The 24272-nt window shown below is 51.8% G+C and overlaps 2 protein-coding genes across 4 annotated transcripts; one reads left to right on the plus strand and one right to left on the minus strand.

The window, feature by feature from the left end:
* Positions 1–7173: 7173 nt before the first annotated feature.
* On the plus strand, positions 7174–17146 carry CD72 (CD72 molecule). Its single transcript, XM_066367714.1, has 9 exons — positions 7174–7354; positions 7464–7559; positions 8231–8303; positions 8846–8934; positions 9275–9610; positions 15110–15231; positions 15849–15970; positions 16618–16739; positions 17007–17146. Exons 1-9 carry the CDS (start codon positions 7273–7275, stop codon positions 17030–17032), a joined length of 1068 nt encoding a protein of 355 aa, XP_066223811.1. The 5' UTR covers positions 7174–7272; the 3' UTR covers positions 17033–17146.
* Positions 17147–17279: 133 nt separating this feature from the next.
* On the minus strand, positions 17280–22837 carry TESK1 (testis associated actin remodelling kinase 1). Of its 3 annotated transcripts, none has more exons than XM_066367710.1 (12): positions 22577–22837; positions 22213–22328; positions 21253–21814; positions 21008–21129; positions 20840–20888; positions 20188–20334; positions 19765–19847; positions 19556–19646; positions 19240–19323; positions 18999–19088; positions 18752–18866; positions 17280–18426 (listed from the first exon to the last, which is right to left on the minus strand). In XM_066367710.1, exons 1-12 carry the CDS (start codon positions 22646–22648, stop codon positions 17540–17542), a joined length of 2418 nt encoding a protein of 805 aa, XP_066223807.1. In that variant the 5' UTR covers positions 22649–22837; the 3' UTR covers positions 17280–17539. The 3 variants fall into 3 exon arrangements, with proteins under 3 accessions (XP_066223807.1, XP_066223808.1, XP_066223809.1); XM_066367711.1 differs by having other exon boundaries at positions 22213–22333; positions 22577–22752; XM_066367712.1 differs by lacking the exon at positions 22577–22837 and having other exon boundaries at positions 22213–22389.
* Positions 22838–24272: the final 1435 nt, after the last annotated feature.

Below are 24272 nucleotides of genomic sequence, written 5' to 3' on the forward strand. Positions count from 1 at the left end.
GAGGGGTGGAGAAGCAGATGGGCGCTTCTCCTGTGTGCCCTGGCCGGGAATCGAACCCGGGACTTCTGCACGCTAGGTCGACGCTCTACCACTGAGCCAACCGGCCAGGGCCGAGAATGAAAATTTGATAATCCCTGATTTCCAGGCTAGGCCACCCTATAGGCCACACACTTGATTCAGTTGCCCAGTCAGCTGAAGTCAGAGGAGTTGGGGGTCACATAATACAATTTTTGGGGTCTACGGCTGCCTCATCAGCAAGGATTCACCTCTCCCCTTAAAAGGAGCTGTAGGTATTGTTGGCACAATGTGTGACATATTTAGTAAAGGAGCTATAGTCCTAAGGGACAGCTTTTTGTCACAAGTTCTCCTAGTCATGTGGTTAGTTCATAATCAGCTTACAGCCCACTGAACCCAGTTTCCGTATTTGTACAATAAGCAGCTTGGGCTCATAAGACCACTTTGCCCAAAATGCCTGATAACTGTCTCTCCCTCAAACTTTTGACCAAAAACTATTGCTATGCCAGACTCTCTCCATCCCATGGTTCTGTGATTTATCTTTTTTTTTTTTTTTTTTACAGAGACAGAGAGAGAGATAGACAGGGACAGACAGACAGGAACGGAGAGATGAGAAGCATCAATTACTAGTTTTTCGTTGTGCATTGTGACCTCTTAGTTGTTCATTGATTGCTTTCTCATATGTGCCTTGACCGCGGGCCTTCAGCAGTCCGAGTAACCCTTTGCTTGAGCCAGTGACCTTGGGTCCAAGCTGGTAAGCTTTTGCTCAAACCAGACGAGCCCATGCTCAAGCTGGCGACCGTGGGGTCTTGAACCTGGGTCCTCAGCATCCCAGTCCAATGCTCTATCCACTGCGCCACCGCCTGGTCAGGCTGATTTATCTTTTGAACCCCAAATTTCATTTTTCAATAAATGTTAGCTATTGTTGTTATTATTTTTTTAAGTGAAAGGAGCGGAGATAAAGAGACAGACTCCTGCATGTGCCCCAACTGGGATCCACCTGACAGCCCTGTCTGGGGCCAATGCTTGAATCAACTGAGTTATTTTTAACACCTGAGGTTGACACTCAGACCAATCGAGCTATCCTCAGCTCCTGGGGCTGATGCTCGGGCCAATGAGCCACTGGCTGCAGGAGGGGAAAAGAGAGAAAAGGGGGAAAGGGAGGGAGAGAGAAGCAGAGGGTCGCTTTTCTTTTCTTTTTTTTTAATTTTTAATTTTATCTTATTTATTCATTTTAGAGAGGAGAGAGAGAGAGGAGAGAGAGAAGGGGGGAGGAGCTGGAAGCATCAACTCCCATATGTGCCTTGACCAGGCAAGCCCAGGGTTTCGAACCGGCAACCTCAGCATTTCCAGGTCGATGCTTTATCCACTGTGCCACCACAGGTCAGGCGAGGCTCACTTTTCATGTGCACTCTGACTGGGGATCAAACCAGGATGTCTGCATGCTGGGCCAATGCTCTATCCACTCAACCAATCGTCCAAAGCCTGTTATTATTTTTCTTTATTACAGTTCATTCTGTGGTTTGGAGCCATCTTTTTGTCCTGTCTTACTGTCTGAATCTTGAGTGTCCCTTTTGGTATATTTGTGTTGTTGTTTTTTTTACAGCTCTGTGCCATCAGCATCTATGAATGCACTTTCTGTGTCACCATCCAAGACAGAACCGAGGAGAGGCCTGGGCCAAGTCACTGCAGACCTACTGGCACTCTTCGGCTTCAGTGATCAAAGGGCTGCACATCTCCTTCACAGTGCTGCAAGATGGCTCACAGTTATCTCTCTTGATTCTGAAGCTATTAACAGACTTTTAAAGATGCTTTTGCTAAAATTTACATCTACTGGCTCTGGCCAGTTGGCTCAGCAGTAGAGCGTCCGCCTGGCGTGTGGAAGTCCTGGGTTCGAGTTCCAGTTGGGCACACAGGAAAAGTGACCATCTGCTTCTCCACCCCTCCCTCCTCTGTCTCTCTCCCTCACTCCCGCAGTCATGACTCATTCAAGCAAGCTGGCCCCAGGTACTGAGGATCGCACCATGGCCACACTTCAGGTGCTAAAATAGCTCGGGTGCCAAGAAATGGAGCAATGGCCCCAGATGGGCAGAGCATTGCCCCATAGGGGCTTGCTGGGTGGATCCCAGTGGGAGTGCATGAGGGAGTCTGTCCCTCTGCCTCCCCACCTCTCATTTAAAAAATTTTTTTTACACCTACTATATCTGGAGCAATCACACCTTGATTTATGTCAAACATTGCCTAGACAATCTAGATAATCCTATATTTTATTTTAATTTTTTCAGAGACAGAGAGAGAGAGTCAGAGAGAGGGATAGGGACAGACAGACAGGAACGGAGAGATGAGCAGCATCAATCATTAGTTTTTCACTGCGTGTTGCAACACCTTAGTTGTTCATTGATTGCTTTCTCATATGTGTCTTGACCACGGGCCTTCAGCAGACCGAGTAACCCCTTGCTCGAGCCAGCGACCTTGGGCTCAAGCTGGTGAGCTTTTGCTTAGACCAGATGAGCCCGCGCTCAAGCTGGCAACCTCAGGGTCTCGAACCTAGGTCTTCCGTATCCCAGTCCAATGCTCTACCCACTGCGCCACTGCCTGGTCAGGCGATAATCCTATATTTTAGATAGAAATTTGTGACTTGCGCAAAGTCACATACTGTGGCCAGAGTTGACTTCTTTATCCATAATATCATGTTCTTTCCATTGCACCATGCTTCTTTTACAGTTTGGGAAACTCACCTATTCCTTCAGTAATTAGTTACTACAAATTTTCTTTTTCTTTTTTTTAAATGAGAGGAGGGAAGATAGAGAGACAGACTCCCACATGTGCTCGGACCAGGATCCACCTGGCAATCCTCATCTGGGGCTGGTGCTCTGCCCATCTGGAGATGATGCTCACAACTAAGCTACTTTTAGCACCTGAGGCAGAGACTCAGAGCCATCCTCAGCACCTGGGGCCAACGCACTCTAATCAATTGAGCCACATCTGCGGAAGGGGAAGACAAAGAGAGACAGAAAGGAGGAGGAAGGGAGAAGCAAATGGTTGCCTCACCTGTGTTCCCTGACCAGTAATTGAACCTGGGACTTCTACACACCAGATTGATGCTCTACCACTGAGCCAACCAGCCAGGGCCAGTTACTACAGATTTAGTGGCTTAAAAATACAAATTTCTCATCTTCCATTCTGTTGGTCAGAAGTCTGACACAGGTCTCACTAGACTAAAGTCAAGGTGTTGGCAGGGCTTTCTGGAGGTTCTAGGTGAAAATCTGTTTCCTTGCCTTTTCTAGTTTCTAGAGACACCTGCATTCCTTGACTCATGGTTCCTTCCTGTACCTTGAAAGCCAGCAACTGGAGTGGAGTCCTTCTCACGCTGAATCTCTTTCTTTCCAGGGTCCTAAAAGCTTCTCCTTTTTAAGGACTTGTGATCAGACTGGTCTTATCAGGATAAAGCAGAATGATCTGCCCATCTAAAGCTTCTTCACTTAGCCAAATTAACTTTTTTTTAGGTGGAATACCTATTCACAGGTTCTGGAGATTAGAGTGTGAATATTTGGGGGAGGCCATTATTCTGTCTACCACACCGTATCCATAGATTAGGGCCTCCTGGAGCCAGTGGGTTAAGGTAACAGAATGATATAACTTGACTTTCAGGGTATCAGCAGACTTCCTTGACTTCCTGATATTGGCTGCACTTCACCAAAGTTTATCCAGATGAGCTCCTTTAACACAGAAAATTCTTTTCAGATTCCCTCATAGCTGGGCTCCCTCCTCCTGTCACCTTAACAACTCATTCCCTGTGATAAGCAACAGAGGTCAGGAGAAGGCAAGAAATGGACTTCGGTATCTGTCCTCTAGGATAACAGATGATATTATGGTCTTGGAAAAGCTGTACAGCACTGGCCTCAGCTCTTAAAAGCCCTAGGTGTTCCTAACATTTGGGCATGTGAGGTGCAGCTCGGCGTTATAAGTATTTGTCCAGTTTTGAAAGGTAATGAGCATAAATATTACAGTGACCCCATATGACGCACATGGGAAAAAAAGAAGGGTCCTGCTCTCATCCCTAGTCACAAAAGAAGGCTGCAAGACAGTCTAAGATGGCCTGACCAGGTGGTGGCACAGTGGATAGAGTATCAGACTGGGAAGCAGAGGACCCAGGTTTGAAACCCCGAGGTCGCTGGCTTAAAGTGTGGGCTCATCTGGCTTAAGCCTTGAGCACGGGGTTGCTGGCTTGAGCAAGGGGTTACTTGCTCTGCTGTGGCCTCCCGGTCAAGGCACATATGAGAAAGCAACCAATGAACAACTAAGGAGACTAAGGAACTGCAATGAAGAATTGATGCTTCTCATCTCCCTTCCTGTCTGTCTATCCCTATCTGTCCTTCTCTCTGTGTGTCTCTCTCTGTCACAAAGAAAAAGACAGTCTAGGATGGAAGGAAATGCAGATTGTCATAAGGAGACGTATAACTATCACCAAAAGAGCTAAAGAGGAGAGGGATATAGGCCAAGATTACCTAAGACCCTGGTCGGCAAACTGCGGCTCACGAGCCACAGGTGGCTCTTTGGCCCCTTGAGTGTGGCTCTTCCACAAAATACCACGTGCGGGCGCTACCTCGATAAAGAATATATCTACCTATATAGTTTAAGTTTAAAAAATTTGGCTCTCAAAAGAAATTTCAATCGTTGTACTGTTGATATTTGGCTCTGTTGACTAATGAGTTTGCCGACCACTGACCTAAGACAACCAAACCCCTGTGGGTGTGCAGTTTGGTATATCCCAGTCCTACTGGGCACCTTCCTTTCTGAAGGTTCAAGTTAGGCAGATGCCCATTGATTCTTTTTTAAGCACATACTGCAAGCTTGGTTTTGGCATTTTACCTGGCATCTATGCCATGTTCATTTGTGTTTGGTTCTGAAAACTGGTATATTAGCTACAGTTTCTAGCATTTCTGCAAGAGTTCTTGCAATTGATTTGTACACACACTGCCCCCACCCCCTGTACACCACAGACAGAAGTACCCTGACTGCCCCCTCCCACGCCCTGGCACCAGCTGCGCTATACTCCCACTCACTTTCACAGGCCTCTGAGGTCCCCAGGGAATCACCAACACACAACCAACCGTCTGTTATCTGAGGGAAGCCCTGACTGGGTGCCTGGGTGTGGGGACTGGGCTATCGGAAACTTTCATCTAACAGGGACAGTTAACAGCTGCAGGAACACCTTATTGAACAGTGAGCCTTAAAAAGGAAATATTTGTAGAATCTGTCCCCATGACCTTTAAGACTTTTCTGAAAATGACCTGTCATTCTTTGCGGTGGAAAACAAACAAACAAACAAACAGCTATCACAGGCATGCTTCAGCCCACAGAACCCTTCGTGCTTAGTCCTCCCGGCAGGCTGGGAGGCTCACCTCACACAGACATCCCTAGACCACAAAGACTTGGGGTTGTGGGTGTGTGCGCTCACTCACACACACGCGCACCTGCCTCTCTCAGAGACACATTCCTCAGGTGACAAATACGCACTTCTGCGCCAGTGGGCGCTCTGTCTGGGGCAGGCTGGGTGCTGCTGTTAGGCAGCGCTCTGGACAGACCCACAGGCCCCTCACGGCGCTCCTCCACACACCACTAATCATACAGTACAAGCAGTTAGCATGTGGTGAGGAACTCTTTCCCCTTCCCTCTTCCTCCCCGCAGCTGCAGGGAGGGGGTTCTGAGGGGGCGGATGTCACCCACTAGGGGAGGGGTTTTCCTACCTCCATACCTTGTCTCGTCCCAGCTTCTTCCCACTGCCTGAAGTAGCCCTTTCGAGGTCACATTCGAGGTCACATCCTAGTAAAAGAGAATCAGGGAGTATCTCAGAACCATCATCCAGCAGCCGCCTCCTTCTTCCCTTGGTGTCCCTTCTCTGCCATCAGCCGGGCCTTTAATCACTGATGAGGGCCTCTCAGTCCCTGGTCTTCCCCTATAATTGTCCCTTTTTCTTAGAGGCTGGGTGTGAAAGGACCATGTTGGGGCTTTTTTAAAGGAAGAACTTTACTAGTAAAGTAAGAAAGAAACCAAAACCAAACCAAGAAAATATCAAAACCTCAGCTGGCCCAGAGTCTGCGTGCTCAGCACCCAGCCCGCTTGTTTCTTTGCCTAAGAAGCTGCAGTCCTTCTTCATTCCTATGCAACTCCTTTGCTTGCCTGCTCCCCACAAGGGTGCACAAGCAGTCCGTGCTGCACGCTTATCCACAGGTTCACAAGTTGGGGTTGCCCTCATCCCCACCTCCAGCCCAGTCCTATGCCAGAGCCCCTGCCTCTGGGGACTCAGCTTGCTGGATCCAGCTTAGATGTTAGGACACAGACTATATGAGTCCGGCAGGGGCAGGATGGGACCCAGAAGAAGCTGACTGGTCACAGGTGTGATCAGTAGCGCAACAACAAAGGTTAAAGGGGAAGAAAAAGGTCATGAAGAAGAATCTGGGGGTGTTTACTGAGGAGAAACAGAGTGGTCCCAGAGTCTCTGCACCCTCCAAAGTCTGCTGTTGCTGGCAAGGGCACTGGAGTGAGACCCCCTGTGTGGGATCCTTGGCAGCTCTGTGCACCTACAGCAGGAGGGGAGCTGAGTCCACCCTGAAAGCTCCTTAACTGATGGGGAGATGAGCCCACAAGATCAGGGGCCCCTTTCTAGGAACCAATACCTCTGGGAACCCCAGGATGACAAGGAGCTAGGGCTCCATACTAAAATTTGATGGGAAGAATGAAGCCCCACCCTGGAGCAATAATTGGAGAGATCCTCCAGGGTCAGTTGGGCACAAAAGAGCTCTGACTACACAGATAGCCTGTGGACAAGGCGGCCAGGAGAGGAGCCATGGGGCAAATCAGGGAAGATGAGCAGAGGATGGGCATTTGGAGCCTGGCACTGCCAAAGTGAGTCTGGGATATGTGTAGGTGGTACACAGAGAGGAGACAGGGGCAGACCTGAGTGGTGGTCCCGTGACCCCACTCCCACCCCCGATCCCCTTGCTCTGGACCTGTTTTCCCTCCTCTGCCCCTTTGGCCAATGCTCAGTATGCCATCGCTTCACTGAACCCATCTGTCTGACATTTGCTCACATCTTCCTCTTTTGTGACTAGAAGTCACAGGACAAAGCACTAAACTGTAGAGTAACAGAGGGAACAGAGCCTAAGAGAGTGAAGAGACAGAGGGGAGAGTGACAAGGAAAGCTTGGTGCCACCGGAAGAAGGAGAGACCACTGGGGCAGAGGTGCCCAGGACCATGGCTGAGTCGGTCACCTATGCAGATCTGCGGTTTGTGAAGGCCCCCCTGAAGAAGAGAATCTCCAGCCAGTTAGGACAGGGTAAGGGTAGATGAAGGGTTCTGTATCCCATCCTCCTGCAGGACCCCATCCCACCCTAAAGACCCCCAATTCCCAACTCCCACCTTGGTTCCTTTTCTTTCCTCTACAGACCTAGAGGCTGACGATGATGGAGAACTCACCTATGAGAATGTACAAGTGCCCTCAACCTCAAACTTGGCTTCCTCTGGACTAGGGGACAAAGCCGGTACAGAGAGCCCAGAGGGTGTGTGTGTGTGTGTGTGTGTGTGTAGGCTGCGTCTTTTTAAAAAAGGAATTTAAGAAATTTTAAATTCGTCTATTGATTTTAGAGAGAAAGGGGAGAGAGAAAACAAAACAAAACAAAACATCGATTTGTTGTCCAAGGGAAAAGGAGGGGCGTTCTTAAGAGAAAAGAATGAGAACTGGATAAATGGCAGCGGGGTGGGGTGGGGGGTGGATAATGCTCCCTGGGGCCAGGTGGATCCCAGTGGGGAGGCAGGGATCGGGAGGGATAAAGGTAGCCCTCTGGGAGTCGATGAGTTCCGAACGGAAAATGGGGAGTCGGAGGAGGGGGCGAGGGGAGGGGAGAGGGATGACAACATTCCTATGAGTGGGTTTGGGGCAGAGAGAAGCCAGAGAAAAGATCAAGATATACTCAAAAGGGCGAGGAGAGGGTCCCAGGGTAAAAGATAGGTAAGACTCAGGAGGGACACGAGAAAATCCCAGGGGAACTGAGGATCTCCGGAGAGCGAGCGCTAAGGGAGACCCGGAGCAGTAGCGTAAGGTGACGGGGGACCCTGGGGTCTCAGCGCGGTGGAGCGGGTGGCGAGTGGAGTGGGAGAAGGGGCATTTCCCAGAGCTTCCCGTCTTCTAACTGGATTCGCTCGCCACGCGCAGGGGTTCTGTCGGAGCCGCCAACTGCGTCCTGGAGCTCCGTGACGTCACCAGTATCCAGGCACTTTTCGGCTTGTGAGTGCCTCGCCCTCTCGGCTCCGCTCTCTGTTTGCGGTCGGGATCGCGTGTGGGCACACGGGGCGGGGCCATAGCGTGGACCCGGCGAGGCCCGGCGGGGATTGGCGCGGAGCGACGTGCGGGCGCCCCCAGGCGCGGGTGGTGCTAGGATTCGCTGTGTGCGAGTCTGGTCCCGGACAGACCCGCGACCCTCTCTGCCCCTTTCACCCCATCTTTCTGGGGTGTGGACCCAGATCCTGTCCCCAGGCCCGGCTTACGTTGGTCCCCACTCGCATAGCCCCTGCCCCAATCTGGGTCTGAGATTTAGTGCCTCCTCTTACCGGATAGTATGCCCTCAAGCCTCCTTACCAGTTACAACTCCCAGCACGTATTGTGGACGTCTTCCCTGCGCTACCTGCGGAAACCCTTGGCCCGACAAAAACCACCATGTCTACACCATGTCCTCTGAAGGAGAGGCCCTTTCCCATGAATCCCAATGCCCACCCCGGCCCCAGTTTATAAACTCATTCCTGGGGCTTACTGCCCCTCATGCCACTGTCTCCGTTCAGCTTGCTCGAAATACCTCCTTCTGGGCTTGCTCCTCACCTGCCTGCTGTTAGGGATGGCTGCTATCTCCCTGGGAGTGCGCTGTGAGTATGGCTTCCCCCACTTCCCACTTCCCCCAAACAACTTTCTCCCTTACTCTCCCCAACAGCTGCCCTTCCTCAGCAGGGGCCAGAGCTACATACTATCACCACACCCGTGGCTTTTGGTCTGGTTTCCAGCCAGGTCCGTTTTACAGCACTGTGTTGTCCTGAATTAACCGCACCTAATCCAGGACCTCCTTAAGCTCTAGCCAGTCAGAGTTTGTATTTCAGCCTGGTATGCAAAAAGTTGCAAGAAGCAGAAAAAGGATTGACGCTGAAGGCTCAGGACACCAGGGCACAGCTGAAGGAGATGCCATCCAAATCTCTCTTTATGGCCAAACAGATCTGCAGGTATCTCAGCAGCTCCAGCAAAGGAACAGGGTTCTGGAAGCCACTAACAGCAGTCTGAGGCAGCAGCTCCACCTAAAGATCACCCAGCTCGGGCAGAGGGAACAGGATCTGCAGGGGGCCAGGAGGGAGCTGGCCCAGAGTCAGGAAACACTACAGGTGCAACAAAGGGACTGCCAGGCTGTCAAGGAGGAGTTACAGGTCTCACAGGCCAGCGGGGAGGAGACAAAGAAGGCCTTGCAAAGTGAGGAGAAAGAGAGGATGACTCTGCAGGAGAGGCTGAACCACATGCGGGACACACTGAAGCCCTTCTTCACATGCAAATCAGAAGGTATCAGTCTGGGAGAGGAGAGGTGGGAGGCTCCGCTCTGAGGGATGAATTGAAATGAGGAGATGCTCATGGTAGGGGTGCAGGGGTCTATCTATCGGGCGGCATTTGAGTTTTCAGGAAAGGGATAGTGAACCAGAGTGGTGGCTGACATGAGCTGTGCAGCCTCAGCTAAAAGGGAGAAGAATCAAGTGCGGACTGGACTTAGGGGGCTCACCGAGCTCTAAGGCACATCTGTGGGGGAGGGGAGGGGAGCAGCCAACAATGCACATCACACTGTCTAAAGCAGCAAACTCAGGTGTCATCTGTCTTGACATCAGTGTCAAGGATCCAGGAGCCCTTTGAATTTGTATGTGAAATTGGTTGTTTGCATTGTGTGTGTGTGTGTGTGTGTGTGTGTGTGACAGGTAGAGACAGACACAGAGAGGGACAGATAAGGACAGACAGCCAGGAAGGGAGAGAGATGAGAAGCATCAATTCTTTGTTGTGGCTCCTTTGTTGTTCATCGATTACTTTCTCATATGTACCTTGATTGGGGGGCTACAGCTGAGCAGAGTGACCCCTTAGTCAAGCCAGCGACCTTGGGCTCAAGCCAGTCACTTTGGGCTTCAAGCCAGCGACGTTTGGGCTCAAGCCAGCAACCATGGGGTCACGTTTATGACCACATGCTCAAGCCAGCAACCTCGCACTCAAGCTGGCAACCTCAGGGTTCCAAACCCTGGTCCTCTGCGTCCCAGTCTGACACTATCCACTGTGCCACTGCCTGGTCAGGCTGTTTGCACATTTTTTAAAGAGAGGGTCTATAGCTTTAATTAGTTTCACTACATATGAGATCCCCCAAAAGATGAAAAATTACTGATTGATGAGGAGCATTCTGGTGGTGGGCAAGGCAGCTGAAGCTCTCAAGTGTGGGTGACACAATGAGGTGGGTGTGGGGGTTGTGTAGGGTAAAGAACTGGGGTGGACATTCAGCCAGCATGTGGGGTTGAGGGAAGGGGACACATCAAAGGGGAGGGGCTGTGCCAAAGCAGGCAGGGTGTCAGGCCCAAGGGGACTAGAATGTTCATGGACTGGTTATCTGTGGTCGAGGTTAGGCTGTTTAGCTCAGGGGCCATCTGGATAGTCCCCCAAGGCTTAAGATAGTGAGGTTATGTGCATACATAGCTCTTTTTTTTTTTTTTTTTTTTTTACAGAGACAGAGTCAGAGAGAGGGATAGATAGTAGGGACAGACAGACAGGAGCAGAGAGAGATGAGAAGCATCAATCATCAGTTTTTCTTTGCAACACCTTAGTTGTTCATTGATTGCTTTCTCATATGTGCCTTGACCGTAGGGCTACAGCAGACTGAGTAACCCCTTGCTCGAGCCAGCGACCTTGGGTCCAAGCTGGTGAGCTTTTGCTCAAACCAGATGAGCCTGCTCTCAAGTTGGCGACCTCGGAGTCTCAAACCTGGGTCCTTTGCATTCCCAGTCCGACGCTCTATCCACTGTGCCACCGCCTGGTCAGGCAGCTCATTTTTTTTTAACCTTCTATTCTCTGTGACCCTTAGTTCCATGCCCATGCTGCCACCCATCCCACAGCGGCACCCTAGGTTCAGCATCCCAGACTGCTCTTCTGCTGAAGGAACAGTTTCAGACCTCCACTCTGATCACAACTGCCCCACTGCAGGCTTTCCCTACACTTCCTCAGCCCCACTGCAGGCTTTCCCTACACTTCCTCAGCCCCCCTGCAGGCTTTCCCTACACTTCCTCAGCCCCACTGCAGGCTTTCCCTACACTTCCTCAGCCCCACTGCAGGCTTTCCCTACACTTCCTCAGCCCCTACACTTCCTCAGCCCCTACACTTCCTCAGCCCCACTGCAGGCTTTCCCTACACTTCCTCAGCCCCACTGCAGGCTTTCCCTACACTTCCTCAGCCCCTACACTTCCTCAGCCCCTACACTTCCTCAGCCCCACTGCAGGCTTTCCCTACACTTCCTCAGCCCCACTGCAGGCTTTCCCTACACTTCCTCAGCCCCACTGCAGGCTTTCCCTACACTTCCTCAGCCCCACTGCAGGCTTTCCCTACACTTCCTCAGCCCCTACACTTCCTCAGCCCCTACACTTCCTCAGCCCCACTGCAGGCTTTCCCTACACTTCCTCAGCCCCACTGCAGGCTTTCCCTACACTTCCTCAGCCCCTACACTTCCTCAGCCCCACTGCAGGCTTTCCCTACACTTCCTCAGCCCCACTGCAGGCTTTCCCTACACTTCCTCAGCCCCTACACTTCCTCAGCCCCTACACTTCCTCAGCCCCACTGCAGGCTTTCCCTACACTTCCTCAGCCCCACTGCAGGCTTTCCCTACACTTCCTCAGCCCCACTGCAGGCTTTCCCTACACTTCCTCAGCCCCTACACTTCCTCAGCCCCACTGCAGGCTTTCCCTACACTTCCTCAGCCCCACTGCAGGCTTTCCCTACACTCCCTCAGCCCCCCTGCAGGCTTTCCCTACACTTCCTCAGCCTCACTGCAGGCTTTCCCTACACTTCCTCAGCCCCACTGCAGGCTTTCCCTACACTTCCTCAGCCCCACTGCAGGCTTTCCCTACACTTCCTCAGCCCCACTGCAGGCTTTCCCTACACTTCCTCAGCCCCACTGCAGGCTTTCCCTACACTTCCTCAGCCCCCCTGCAGGCTTTCCCTACACTTCCTCAGCCTCACTGCAGGCTTTCCCTACACTTCCTCAGCCCCACTGCAGGCTTTCCCTACACTTCCTCAGCCCCACTGCAGGCTTTCCCTACACTTCCTCAGCCCCACTGCAGGCTTTCCCTACACTTCCTCAGCCCCTACACTTCCTCAGCCCCACTGCAGGTTTTCCCTACACTTCCTCAGCCCCACTGCAGGTTTTCCCTACACTTCCTCAGCCTCACTGAGGTCTCCACCCCGCTGACTCCTGTTTCCTCCTTTCTGGCAGCTGTCACCTGTCCTCACTTCTCTCTGTACCCATCTTGCATTTGGGGTCCATCACTTCAACCACTGTCCTTCTGCTGCACCTGCCTGGCAGTATCTCAACTCTGGATGAACTCACTGCCTACCTTGCCCATGCCTGCACCCAGGTACAACCAAGTGTGCAATCATTCTACTTGGTGCCACTGAAACTCTAGTTTCAACCTCAGCTGGGGCCTCAGCACTGCCTGGCAGCTCTGCAGTGGTTGCCTTGTTCCCCATTATGAATCCTTACCCTCCTACACTCTTTATTGAGAGAGAGAGGGAGAGAGAGAAGCACCAACTCAACTTTACTTTAGCTATGTATTATTTACTTCTAGTACGTACCTTGAGTGGAGATTGGACCTTAGGCTCAAGCTGACCCAGCAACACTTTGCTCAAGCCAGCAACCTTTGGGCTCAAGCCAGTGACCTTGGGCTTCAAGCCAGTGACTTTTGGGCTCAAGCCAGCAACCATGGGGTCATGTCTATGATCCCATACTCAAGCCGGCAACCCTGTGCTGGTGAGCCCGTGCTCAAACTGGATGAGCCTGCACTCAAGCCAGTGACCTTGGGGCTTTGAACTGGCAACCTCAGCATTGTAGGTCGATGTCCTACCCTTCAACACTAGCTAGGTCTACTACCCTCTCTCTTTCAGCAGATGCCCTACTCCCTCAGAGAGAAATCCCCCCCCCCACTCTATATATTTTTTTACAGAGACAGAGAGAGATTCAGAGAGAGGGATAGACAGGGACAGACAGTCAGAAACAGAGAGAGATGAGAAGCATCAATCATCAGTTTTTCATTGCGACACCTTAGTTGTTCATTGATTGCTTTCTCATATGTGCCTTGACTGTGGGCCTTCAGCAGACCGAGTGACCCCTTGCTCAAGCCAGCAACCTTGTGCTCAAGCTGGTGAGCTTTGCTCAAACCAGATGAGCCCGCGCTCAAGCTGGCGACCTCAGGGCCTCGAACCTGGGTCCTCCGCATCCTAGTCTGATGCTCTATCCACTGTGCCACCGCCTGGTTAGGCTCCCTCCATTTTCTTCCACCAAATCTATATTTCCATTTCCATTTTGCCTACCCTCATCTCTTGTAAGGAAAACTGCAACAGCTTGCTAGATGTTTCCCCCCCCACACACACACACATCCATTCTACTCTTTGTATTGCGGCCAGGGTAATCCTTTAAAAAGGAAAATCTGATCATATCATCTCAGTGAAGAGCGTGTCATTAGGAACACATACTTTATGTCCAGCACTGTGCCCAGGCACTTGGGATATAGCTAGTGAACAAAATTCCTGTATGTTAAACCTTACATTGACTTTCTCTTCCCTGTAATATAAAAATAAAAATCCTTCACATGGCTTCTGAAGCTCCTTTCAGGATGCCGCTTACCCCTCACCCTCTCCTATTTGGCCACACCAACTTCTTTAAATTACTGATTTACTAGGTACAGTCTGGTGGTGGGGTAGCTGGGTGGGCACAAGAGAAGTGCAGACAGAAGAGAGGGAGTGATTTTTGAGTGATGGAGGTAGAACTGACTGATGGAACAAAGCAATGAAGAGAGGTGGGTTGGGATCAGGAGCATGGACTGAGGTGTGGGATGTTAAGGAAAGTGGGATGTTTATTTTTTGTGGATGGTCAGGAAAGAGGAACAGAGACAAATTTTGAGGTGGAGGGAAGGAAAATGGAGAGAGTTTAAGTATCTGATAATTTCAGCAAAATAGGAACCAAGGTTGTCAACTTGTGGAAGAGTGGAAAGAGGGAAGGAGGTGGCTAGCAGCTTGACCAGTGTGGGGAAGTTTTCAGTATGCAGTGTGGAATACTTTAGTTAGTGGATGACATGAATGAGAGTCCTATTGAACACTTGTGGGAGCCCAGGTGTGGTTAGCCAAAATGGGGGGTGGTGGACTGTAATTGTTTAGAAATTAAGAATAGTACTACCAGCTTTATTAAAATAAACCTCCCAGATTGTTAAGGAGTAAAATTATTGAATGTTAAAGGCTTTTACTAAGTATATTCAGGTTTGGCACTTCCAGAAAGATTGCAAAGATCAAGGGCTAGAAGTTAATGAAGAAGCTGAGATTAGACCCAGGGGAACATTGTTAGCAACTAGACTGCTGAGCAGTCACTTTTATCCCAAGTGTTGAGCCTGACCAGGCAGTGGTGCAGTAGATAGAGCGTCGGACTGGAATGTGGAAGGACCCAGGTTCGAGACCCCAAGGTCGCCAGCTTGAGTGCGGGCTCATCTGGCCTGAGCAAAAAGCTCACCAGCTTGGACCCAAGGTCGCTGGCTTGAGCAAGGGGTTGCTTGGTCTGCTGAAGGCCCACAGTCAAGGCACATATGAGAAAACAATCAATGAACAGGTAAGGTGTCACAACGAAAAACTGATGATTGATGCTTCTCATCTCTCTCCGTTCCCGTCTGTCTGTCCCTATCCTTCTCTCTATAAAAAAACACACACAAAAAACCCAAAAAATTCTAAGTGTTGAGATCTCCTGAGTCTGAGCTGTGCTGTTACACTCTTTCTGTTTTTTAGACTCCTGCTGTCCTGTGGGATGGACACCAATGGACAAGAGTTGCTTTTATATCTCACGTATTAAGAGAAGTTGGGAGCAAAGCCAAAACTATTGTCAATCTCTGTCCTCCAGCCTGGCCACAGTTAGTGACTATTTTTATTCAGTAAGCATACCTTTATTCACAGACTGTCATGAGTACTGTTAGGTAGAGGGACATATGTTATCAGGTAATGAATGGCATTGCACATATAGTGTGCATGCATTCCTTTTCTCTGCAGCTTCTCAGCACAGTGCTCCAGGGGGCCCCTACTTATAAGAATTGGCATGAGAGTTGACTAATGAACCATCTTTACTTTGACCTGTTTCTCATTTCAGCTTTCTAGTCAGCATTCTGGGCTAACAAATTATTTAACTGTGGTGACCCCTCAGGCAGAGACTGGTGGGATGGATTGTAGGGATTCTTTCCTTGTGACCCCAGCAGCCCACAGAATGACCCCCTCAAAGGCTGGAAGTTCTTTCCCAGCTGGGAGGTGAACTGAAGGGTAAACCTGCATCTGCAGGGTGGGACTTGAAGGATGCAGGGATAGGTCACTGATGAGCTGGTGTCATACACCAAAGATGGGCACAGTCCCCTTGTCAAAGCTCCTAGGTCTCCCCAGAGTATTGATATTCTTCTATTTGCCCAGGTCCCTTTACAGCCCCCTCCCTCATTTCTCATCACTCTCCACACACCTCTGGTATCTCTGAATCTCCCCTTAGAGCTATTATTATGACACCAGCAGCAGCTTATCTAAGGTGTTGGCACAAGCTGATCGGTCTGATTCATATTGGGTTGACAACAGGTGGAAGGACTTATGGACTAATTCTAAAAAATTCCCTAAGTAAGTTTGTTACCACTTTTGGGTATCTTCCACTTCATAATTCCTTCACAAAGACAAAGTAATGAGATTTCCCTTCAGGTCCTGCTCCGAAACCTTTCACAGATCAATATTGTAATTTGCCTACTTGTCCATTTCCTCTTTAATAACTCTTTAGGGTGTTCTTATTCTCAATTCTATTCCCAAGTACTGAGCAGTCCCTGGCACATACTTTTATTAATTACTAGGTTGGGCCCTATGTCATCTTTCAGAAGCTAGGGCTTCACAGCTGATGAAGAACCCTGGCATTCTAACTTCCTGTCCCTTGAAAAGGCTACCCAAACTGAGGTTGTACTTTCTGTCAGGGCCACTTGGGGCACTAGAGTTTCCCCAGGAGAGTAAGGGGCAATGGGGTAACTTTTGAGGATCAACCCCAGGGACCCTGAAATGGAATGGTCACCACTTGTTCTCTGACCGGAGTTTCTGTCGTTAAGACCTTGGGTGATTTTTCCTTCCCCTGGTCCTAAAGCCTCTTCAGGTTGACCAGACATGTGGCCTTAGCTAGACAGGGTTAGTTAGGACTTGGGCTAGGTTTTATGTGGGGGAAGGGGAGAGGAAGGATGGGACAGAAGGGGACCAGAGCCTATCCCAGTTCTATTTCCACTCTTTAGGCCAAACCAAAGATGTGTCAAGGTACCAAATGGTTGGCTACAATTCCCATCAGATTGTACTGCTCTGCTCCCCTCTGTCTGTGAGATGGCAGCTTTTAGTTTCCAGATTACCACTGAACTGAGTAAGTGTGACGGATGGGACTGAGGCCTGGGAGCCTGGGGGGACAAGGACTCAGAGCAGGGGTCCAGCTGGTCAGGGAGTGAGTCATGCCTGTAGCCTCCAGGAGCGTGGTGGACTTCTGTAAGGGGGCGTTGCTCAGGGAGAGGGGCAGCGAAGGCCTGGAACTGAAGGGAGGCTGGTGATGTGACTGTCCAGGGAGCTGGGTGAGCTGGATGAGGGTTCTTAGTGACAGTCAGCTGTGGAGCTCACTGATATTTTACTCTTCCAGATACTCATGACAACAAGGGCCTGTGACCTTCGTCCCTGACCTGCAGCCACATCCTGGTTATCTCCCTCCAGCGTTCCCTCACTCTGCCTGAACAGTGCCTGGCCAAGGACCGATCCATGCTGAACACTTCTAGGCGGCCTGCTGCCTGTCCTAGAAACTGGACTCTTCCTGGGAAAAGGGTGCAGAAACCTCTAGAAGAGGTTTTGGCATCACTAAGAACCTCCCATAGTGGAATGGGGGGCTGGGGGGAGGAGGGCGCACGGCCTGAGTGGATAGGGGCAGCCCGGAGCCAGCCAGGCAGTTTTATTGAAATATTTTTAAATAATTTGCACGTGTTAGTCTCGTGTGTCAGCAGTGCTGTGTGATCCCTGGGAGAGCAAGCCCAGGGGTTGGATAGGAAATAGTCTGTCCCTTGAGTCCATGCTGAGGTTCTCCTATGTGGAGAGAAGCTGGCCAGCCGTCTGGGGCTGGCTCTGTCCAGCATGTGCACTGTCCTCACAGGGCATCCTGAAGGCCAAAGCTGGAGCCCACTGCTAAGAGCGTGCCCCAGGCAGCTGAAGGCTCGGTGTGGGTGGCTTGGCATGGTGCCCTCGGTGGCAGAGGAGAGTGCCCGCCTCACAGTTCAGGTTGCGGTAGCGGGCAACAGCTGGTGTGGGGCGGGGGCACATGGACAAGAAACCAAAGCTGAAGGGGCCCAGGCAGCAGCCGGGGCATGGTAGCCCCTCATCGGACTCCCGAGGAGCTGAAGGGGGCGGCGAGGGTTCTGTCCGCTCCAGAGCTGCCGCCCGGGGCAGGCTGTGCTGGGCCCGGGTCCAGGGCTCCCCAACCCAGCCCTGTGGGGAGTTCACCACCACAGCTGGGGGGTTGTTGTTAAGGGGAGGTCCTGGTCTAGGGGACCAGGGCTGGGAGGCTGCCGAACAGGTGCTGATGAAGTTGTCTGTGGCCACGGCCAGGGGCAGCTGGGGAGCTGGTCCTGGGGGTTCTGGCTCAGGGCTACTGCCCTCACACTCCATTCTCTCTTCAGCCGAGGGGCCCACAGCGGGAGGGCCAGGACCCGGCAGTACTGTCTCCATGCGTCGGGGGAGCTCAGGGGACGATGGTAATGAGCGGCAGCGACGGGCAGGTGTCCCAGGCTGGAGCAGGGTCTCTGGAGTGGTCACCAAGGGCAGCTGGGTGGAGGGCAGTGGTGATGGTAGTACAAGGGGCAGGGGGGCAACTGGCTTGCTGGGTGTGTCCAGGAGCTTGATCTTACCACCCCTGAGGTCTTCCCGTAGTGAGAAGGGGTTGACTCGAGTCAGATTGTCCCCCCAGTTGAGGGGTGATTCTGGTGAGGGGGGCAGGAAGAGGTCTGACCGGCTTCGGGAGAGCCGGGGGTCTGGCCTGGGAAGCGTGGCAGAGGGACCCCCTCTTGGAAGAGACCCTGTCAACAGAAAAGTCTGTGATCACTGTTCTCAGCATTGAGGGCCTCATTCACCAGGAGGCTGGTGGGACTAGAGCTTAGAAAAGGGGGTCTATGACAGGGTGCTTTGGAAAGGGGGGGACTTTACCTTCAGCCACTTTTTCCTTTTTCCTTCCTCCAGTCTCTAGAATTAGAAGACTATCTTCTTTGAGACGTCCTCGCACCCCATCGCCATCCCCAGCCTTCTCAACTACTATATACACTTAGTCTCCCCAGATAACTCCCTGATTTCTAAGGAGGAGAGAGGCAAAAGGACTTGAGTTGGGTCAAGGTCATGCTCACTTACCCTGATTGTGTGTCAGGGGAGCCCTGGTGAGGGGGGCTGGCTCAGGCAGTTGCTCCAGGATCCACTGCAGGTGCTGGGTGATTTCGGTGAAGGGAGCACGAGCGCTGGGTTCCATCTGATGGGTAGACACAGGGGCCGCTTCACTCAGTGCTCCAAAAGCGGGTCCCTGAGTTCTCCCATCACCTGGGACAGGACAGCCTTGACAGCTGATGGATGGGGCAGAGGGCAGGGAGGGTGAGGCTCTTACACTACAGCAATGGATGGCCAGGAGCAGGAAAGGCAGTGGGCAGTCATCCCCGACAAGGGTCCGAAAAGCAGGCACATCCAAGCCAAAGTCCTGCAGGGACAGAAAGGAAAGGCCTCCAAATCAGCCTTCTGGGGTTCTCCTTCTGGCCCCCAATAAGTACCTCAAGCTCCAGGGAACCCTTCTTGGTTATGAGTTGCCCAATCAGGAGTCCCTCCTTCCCAAACCCGGAGACGCCATTCACCTCAGTACGGGGTAGGTAGTCAGGGTCTGCAGGCACCCGTGCGATGAGTTCACAGAGGACAATCCCAAAGGCAAACACATCGCACTGTGGGTAGGAGATAATGTCAGGGGAGGAATTGATAGTTTTCATGTCAGAATTCACAGGGGAGTCTTGACAGTTTCCATGTACTGGAGGGGTGCCCATGAGGGGCAAGGGCAGGTCTTGGGGGGCCTCTTGAATATCTGGTAGGGTTGTTGAGGAACTTGGGATAGGGACTTATAAGATGATCTTGTGGGTCTCTGGAAGACCTTGGGGATCTGAAAGGTTGATGTCTTACCTTCTCATCATATAGCTCACCCCGCAACACCTCTGGAGCCATCCAGTACGGGGAACCCACCACAGCCAATGGCTCCTTCCTTTCCCCTTCCCTGCAGGGCAGGCAGGGGCAGAGTGGTCAGAAACATTCCACTCAGACACCCTCCCCTGGAGGCTTCATTTAGATAGGAGTCTTCTGGAAGGTTTGGGGGACAGGGCCATTCAGCTCACCTATACACAGGAATCTTTTCAGCCAGCCCGAAGTCACCCACAACAGCTGTGAAGCTTCGGTCTTCCCGTCGGATCAGACAGTTCTGACATACACATATAGTATCCCCACACACCTATCACCTTCTGCTCTTTGATCTCCCAATCTATAACCCAAAGCTCTGTCACTCCAGAATAACCCCAACCCTCTCCCAGTTCTCCAGTGCATCCTAATCTTGCAACGTCATCCACGACTTCAAACACAGGGTCATACTCAGCCCCTCAGAGTACATCTCCTCACCCCAGTCCCCCAGTCCCCAATGTCTTGCTACTCTAACATCCTAACAGATTTATTATCCACATTCCAACCATTCCAACATCCGTGGGCTAGTTACAACCTAATGGTCTCATATCCCCTTCATGCCTCTACCTATCCGGCCAGCCTACCTTGGATGTGAGGTCTCGGTGGAATACACCTTTGGCATGCAGGTACCGTAGGCCGTGGGCGATGTCCAGAGCCAGGCGGAGCCTGACAGGCCAGGATAGAGGTTCGGGGGAGCTGATCAACTGTTCCAGGGTCCCCCCATTCATATACTGGGTACAGTGGAGGAGAATGAATGTCAAGGTGTCAGTCTGTACTCTACTGTCCCACTTATAAGTCAGGGGACACAGGCCCACAAAGGCCAGAAGGGCTGGCCTGTGCTTTAGGGTCCCAAATTCAAATTCTAGAGCTGTCCTATCCAATACATGTGCAACTATTTATATTTAAATTAAGTTTAAATAAAGATTCAGTTTCTCAGTCATACTAGCCACATTTTCAGTGCTCCTGGCCACATGTAGCTAGTGGCTAAACTTTTGCACAGCACAAATATAGAACATTTTCATCCTTGCAGTAAGTTTTATTGGCTAGCATTGTTCTAATCTAGAGGATAGAGGATGAGAATAGTGGAGGCCTTTTATTTGTGATTTGCCCAGAGAGAAGTTTAGGGAAGCCTCCCTGGGAGGTCCTGTTGCCTCTCATTATTACTCTGTAGAAGCATCAGGATGTTGACTCTCCCCTGGGTGGTGGTGGGGTTCCCCACTTCTGGCCTATCCTCACCTCTGTAAGAGCGTGCAATTGTCCCTGGTGCACACAGACCCCCATGAACCTGGAAGAGGGGAGGGAAGATAGGAGGGTAGGCTGTAAGAGACTGCCTCTGCGCAGTTCCCACTTTTCCAGTGGGATCTTTCCCCTTCTCCCAGTAAGCAAGCGGCTGGGGCTGCTCACCTTAGGATGTTGGGGTGCTGGAGCCGGTTCATTAGCTGCACCTCCCGTAGCGTGTTTCCCCGGTTACTGGGGAGCCTATTCATTTTCAGCACCATGACTTGCCCTGACTGTCGGTGCCGAACCTGGAGGTGTCAGGGGCCAGCGAGTCCCGGGCAGGTCTGCGGGTCTCCCGGGTCCGGGACCCCTACCTCCAGCCTCCCGTTTAAGGCTTGGTCCCGCCCCTCTGCCCTCCCTGCGGGTCTTACCTTGTAGACCTCAGAGAAGAAGCCGGCCCCGATCTTCTCGGCGCAGTGGAAATCATCCACGCGCGCCAGGCTGGACACGGCACTGCGGAGAGCCCGGTAGGAGGAGGGGCGGCCCCGGCCCGGGCCTCCGCTCGCGCCCCCGGGCCCCGGGGGCCCCTCCCCCGGCGCCTCTCCGGGACCGGGCCCTGGGCCCCGCAGTGGGGGCCGTTCCCCGGCCATGGCCGGGCCCCCAACCGGGGCCTGCCTCACATGGCAGGGTCCCCGGGGCCCGGGCAAGCCGCGCTTGCCATGGGCATGGGCCCAGCCGGATCCGGGGCGCCGGGACTCCCGCTCCCGCCTTGGAGAATGGAAGATCCGCCGAAGATCCTGGGCCCGCCCCCGCCGAGCCGGCTTGCTGGGCCCCGGTGGACGGCGCTCCGCTCCGCTCTGCTTAAGGCCTGGGCCTGGGCCGGGCGGTGGTGGTGGCGCTCCGGGCGCCGGCGGGCAGGCGGGCTCCCCGCAGGCGGAGGCGGCGGGCGGCGGCGGCTGCTCGGCTTCACCGCTGGGGCTCAGGCTCCGCGGCCTGCCGGGGGCGGGGCCGAGCGGGGCTCCGCTTAACTCTTTGGAACCCGGCCCCCAGGCAGCGGCCACGCCCCCTCAGGTACGCACCTCCCAACCGTTGGCCGCTAAGCCCTAGGCGAGTGGGTCTGGGGCGCCGTGGTCAAATAAAGTCCTGAGCTGAATAACTGAAGGGAATTAAGGGCTGATTGTGCGTACACGCAGGTCAAAGGTCTTTTAGTTGCCCAGGGAGTCCTCTCACCCCTCCCACCCTCAGGTCGCTGTCAGTTGAGAGCCGGACTCGCGAAACCGCCCGATTCCTGGCCCTTATGCCGAACCGAAAACTAAGGCAGCCCAGCAACTTGTCACCTTCTTGACCTCCGCCCTGCCGATTGCCCAGGTTTCCACCCCTGCACCTCAAACCTCAGGACTCCTTGATACTTTTTTCCTTCTCGAGCAGCCGTGATGCCCCAGGGATCTAGTGAGCGCTGGGCCAGACCTTCCCTAGTGTGGCGCCAGCTCCTCCTCACTCCATCGCACTTCCCTCGAATAAAGTTCAAATTCCAGAGCCTCCGCCTAGCGATACCCAGCCTGGACCTTCTTTACTATCTCGTCTAAATGACCCTTTTTCCACCTGCAGGAAGCCCCTCCTTCCGGGAGACCCCACCCCTTGGCTAAACCCGCCCTTCAAGGGGCTCTTCCGTGGAAGCCCCCTCTCTTCCTTAGTTAGACCCTCCCCAGCAGAGGCACCTTTCCTCAGTATCACACTGCTAACGTCAGTCTTTACCATGCGACACCTCCTCCAACTGTGTGTTCCACGCAGTGAGACCCCACCTCTCTGAGTGACTCCACCAGTCATTGTGACCCTTCCTCTCAACGTGACTCCTCCTCTCAGTGGTCCAGCCCTTATCAGTGTGACCCTTCTCAGAAGGTTCCACCCTGCACCAGGTGTGAAGCTGATCTGCCCCCTCAGGCCAGAGGAGGAGCTGCAGCTGGCGTCTAAGTCAGCTCAGGGCCCGAAATGCGCACGCAGTTTCGGGACCCTGTGCACTCGCCGTATCCTACCATTCCAGTTCTCTTCCGGCTTCCCCGAGTAAACAGCCAATCATCGCCAGGGATGGGCGGACGGCTCACGGACCAGCGTTGGTGGGCGTCAGTGAACGCCACCTAGCGGTGCGGTGGAGGGAGGGGAGTCTTCGGCTTGGGGAGTAAAACATGTTGCGTCCGAGTTTGAAGAATCATGTAAGAGTGCTCTTCAAAAATTCCAAAGCTCTGTATTTCTGTTTCTGTGGTAAGCTGAAGAAATCAAGAGACCTGTTCCATGTTTATGAGCGTTGGAACCAAATACTTTTTGTCAAGGGCTAATGAGAAAAGAATAAATAAAGGCCAGTCTTAAGTTATAAAGGATGCATTAGAGTTGGGAGAAGGTCAGATGCTGTCTCGCTGTGGGAAGGTTTTGCCTAAGTTTGGAGGGAAGAACAGGAGAGATTCTCAGCCCTTCCAGAGCCAGTGGAGACAGGCCAATCTGCAGAAACCTATGCCTGGGCCATGTGCATCATGTTATGACAGTTTGGTCTCAGCAAAACAAGCTCATTGATCACATTAAATTAATTTTAACATCTACAATTATTTAATTTGTAAATTTTTTCTTTAAAAAATTAAAATTTTAAAATTGATTTCAGAAAGAGGAAGGGGGGCTGCCTGACCTGTAATGGCGCAGTGGATAGAGTGTCAACCTGGAAACGCTGAGGTTGCCGGTTCAAAACCCTGGGCTTACCTGGTCAAGGCATATATGGGAGTTGATGCTTCCTATTCCTCCCCCCCCCTTCTCTCTCTCTCTCCTCTCTATAATGAATAAATAAAATCTTAAAAAAAAAAAAAAAAGAAAGAGGAAGGGGGAGAGAGAGAGGGGAACATTGAACTGTTCCTCCTATACGTGCCATGACTGGGGATCAAACCAGCAATCTCTGCACTTCAGGACGATGCTCTAATCAACTGAGCTATACAGCCAGGGGAAAACATTTTTTTCTCTATGAGATCTATAAATACTAGGAATTTATAGTAATGCCCTCATTCTAAGTAATGCCCAGTTAGAATGCTGACCCTAGTCAACCCACAGATTTATGATTAAATGATGTTTTGTGCCACTGAGTTTTCATATGGTTACTTACATGGCACTTTTTTGATAACAGCTAATTGGTATAAGTAGCTACAAAAAACCCCACTACAGTGAACATGAAATTTAGTAGCGAAACATTAAAAACACTCCTTTAAAAGATCAGGAACAAGATACGAGGGTCTACTTCACTACTTCACTCAACACTATATTGAAGGTCTTAAGCAATAGAATAGAAATTAAAGGTATAAATATTAAAAGAAAGAAATAAAACTGTAGGAAAAGTTTTGGATTTGATTCTGAGTGAGATGACAGAAAATTTAAATCAGAGAGAGAAAATGATCTGACTTTTACATTAAAAGAAATT

The sequence above is a fragment of the Saccopteryx leptura genome, chromosome 2, assembly GCF_036850995.1.
Source record: "Saccopteryx leptura isolate mSacLep1 chromosome 2, mSacLep1_pri_phased_curated, whole genome shotgun sequence".
NCBI classification, from domain to species: Eukaryota; Metazoa; Chordata; class Mammalia; order Chiroptera; family Emballonuridae; genus Saccopteryx; species Saccopteryx leptura.

Excerpts from the sequence above, each read along its gene's own strand:
- CD72 (XM_066367714.1), top strand. The coding sequence starts at position 7,273 with ATGGCTGAGTCGGTCACCTATGCAGATCTGCGGTTTGTGAAGGCCCCC. Across the intron at positions 8,304-8,845 it reads TCCAGGCACTTTTCGGCTTG|CCGTTCAGCTTGCTCGAAAT; the intron begins TGAGTGCCTCGC and ends ATGCCACTGTCT. Across the intron at positions 15,971-16,617 it reads AATTCTAAAAAATTCCCTAA|GCCAAACCAAAGATGTGTCA; the intron begins GTAAGTTTGTTA and ends TCCACTCTTTAG.
- TESK1 (XM_066367710.1), bottom strand. The coding sequence starts at position 22,648 with ATGACTGGTGGAGTCACTCAGAGAGGTGGGGTCTCACTGCGTGGAACA. Across the intron at positions 22,329-22,576 it reads GTTGGAGGAGGTGTCGCATG|TGCGATGGAGTGAGGAGGAG; the intron begins GTAAAGACTGAC and ends ATTCGAGGGAAG. Across the intron at positions 19,647-19,764 it reads GAAAAGATTCCTGTGTATAG|GGAAGGGGAAAGGAAGGAGC; the intron begins GTGAGCTGAATG and ends CCTGCCCTGCAG.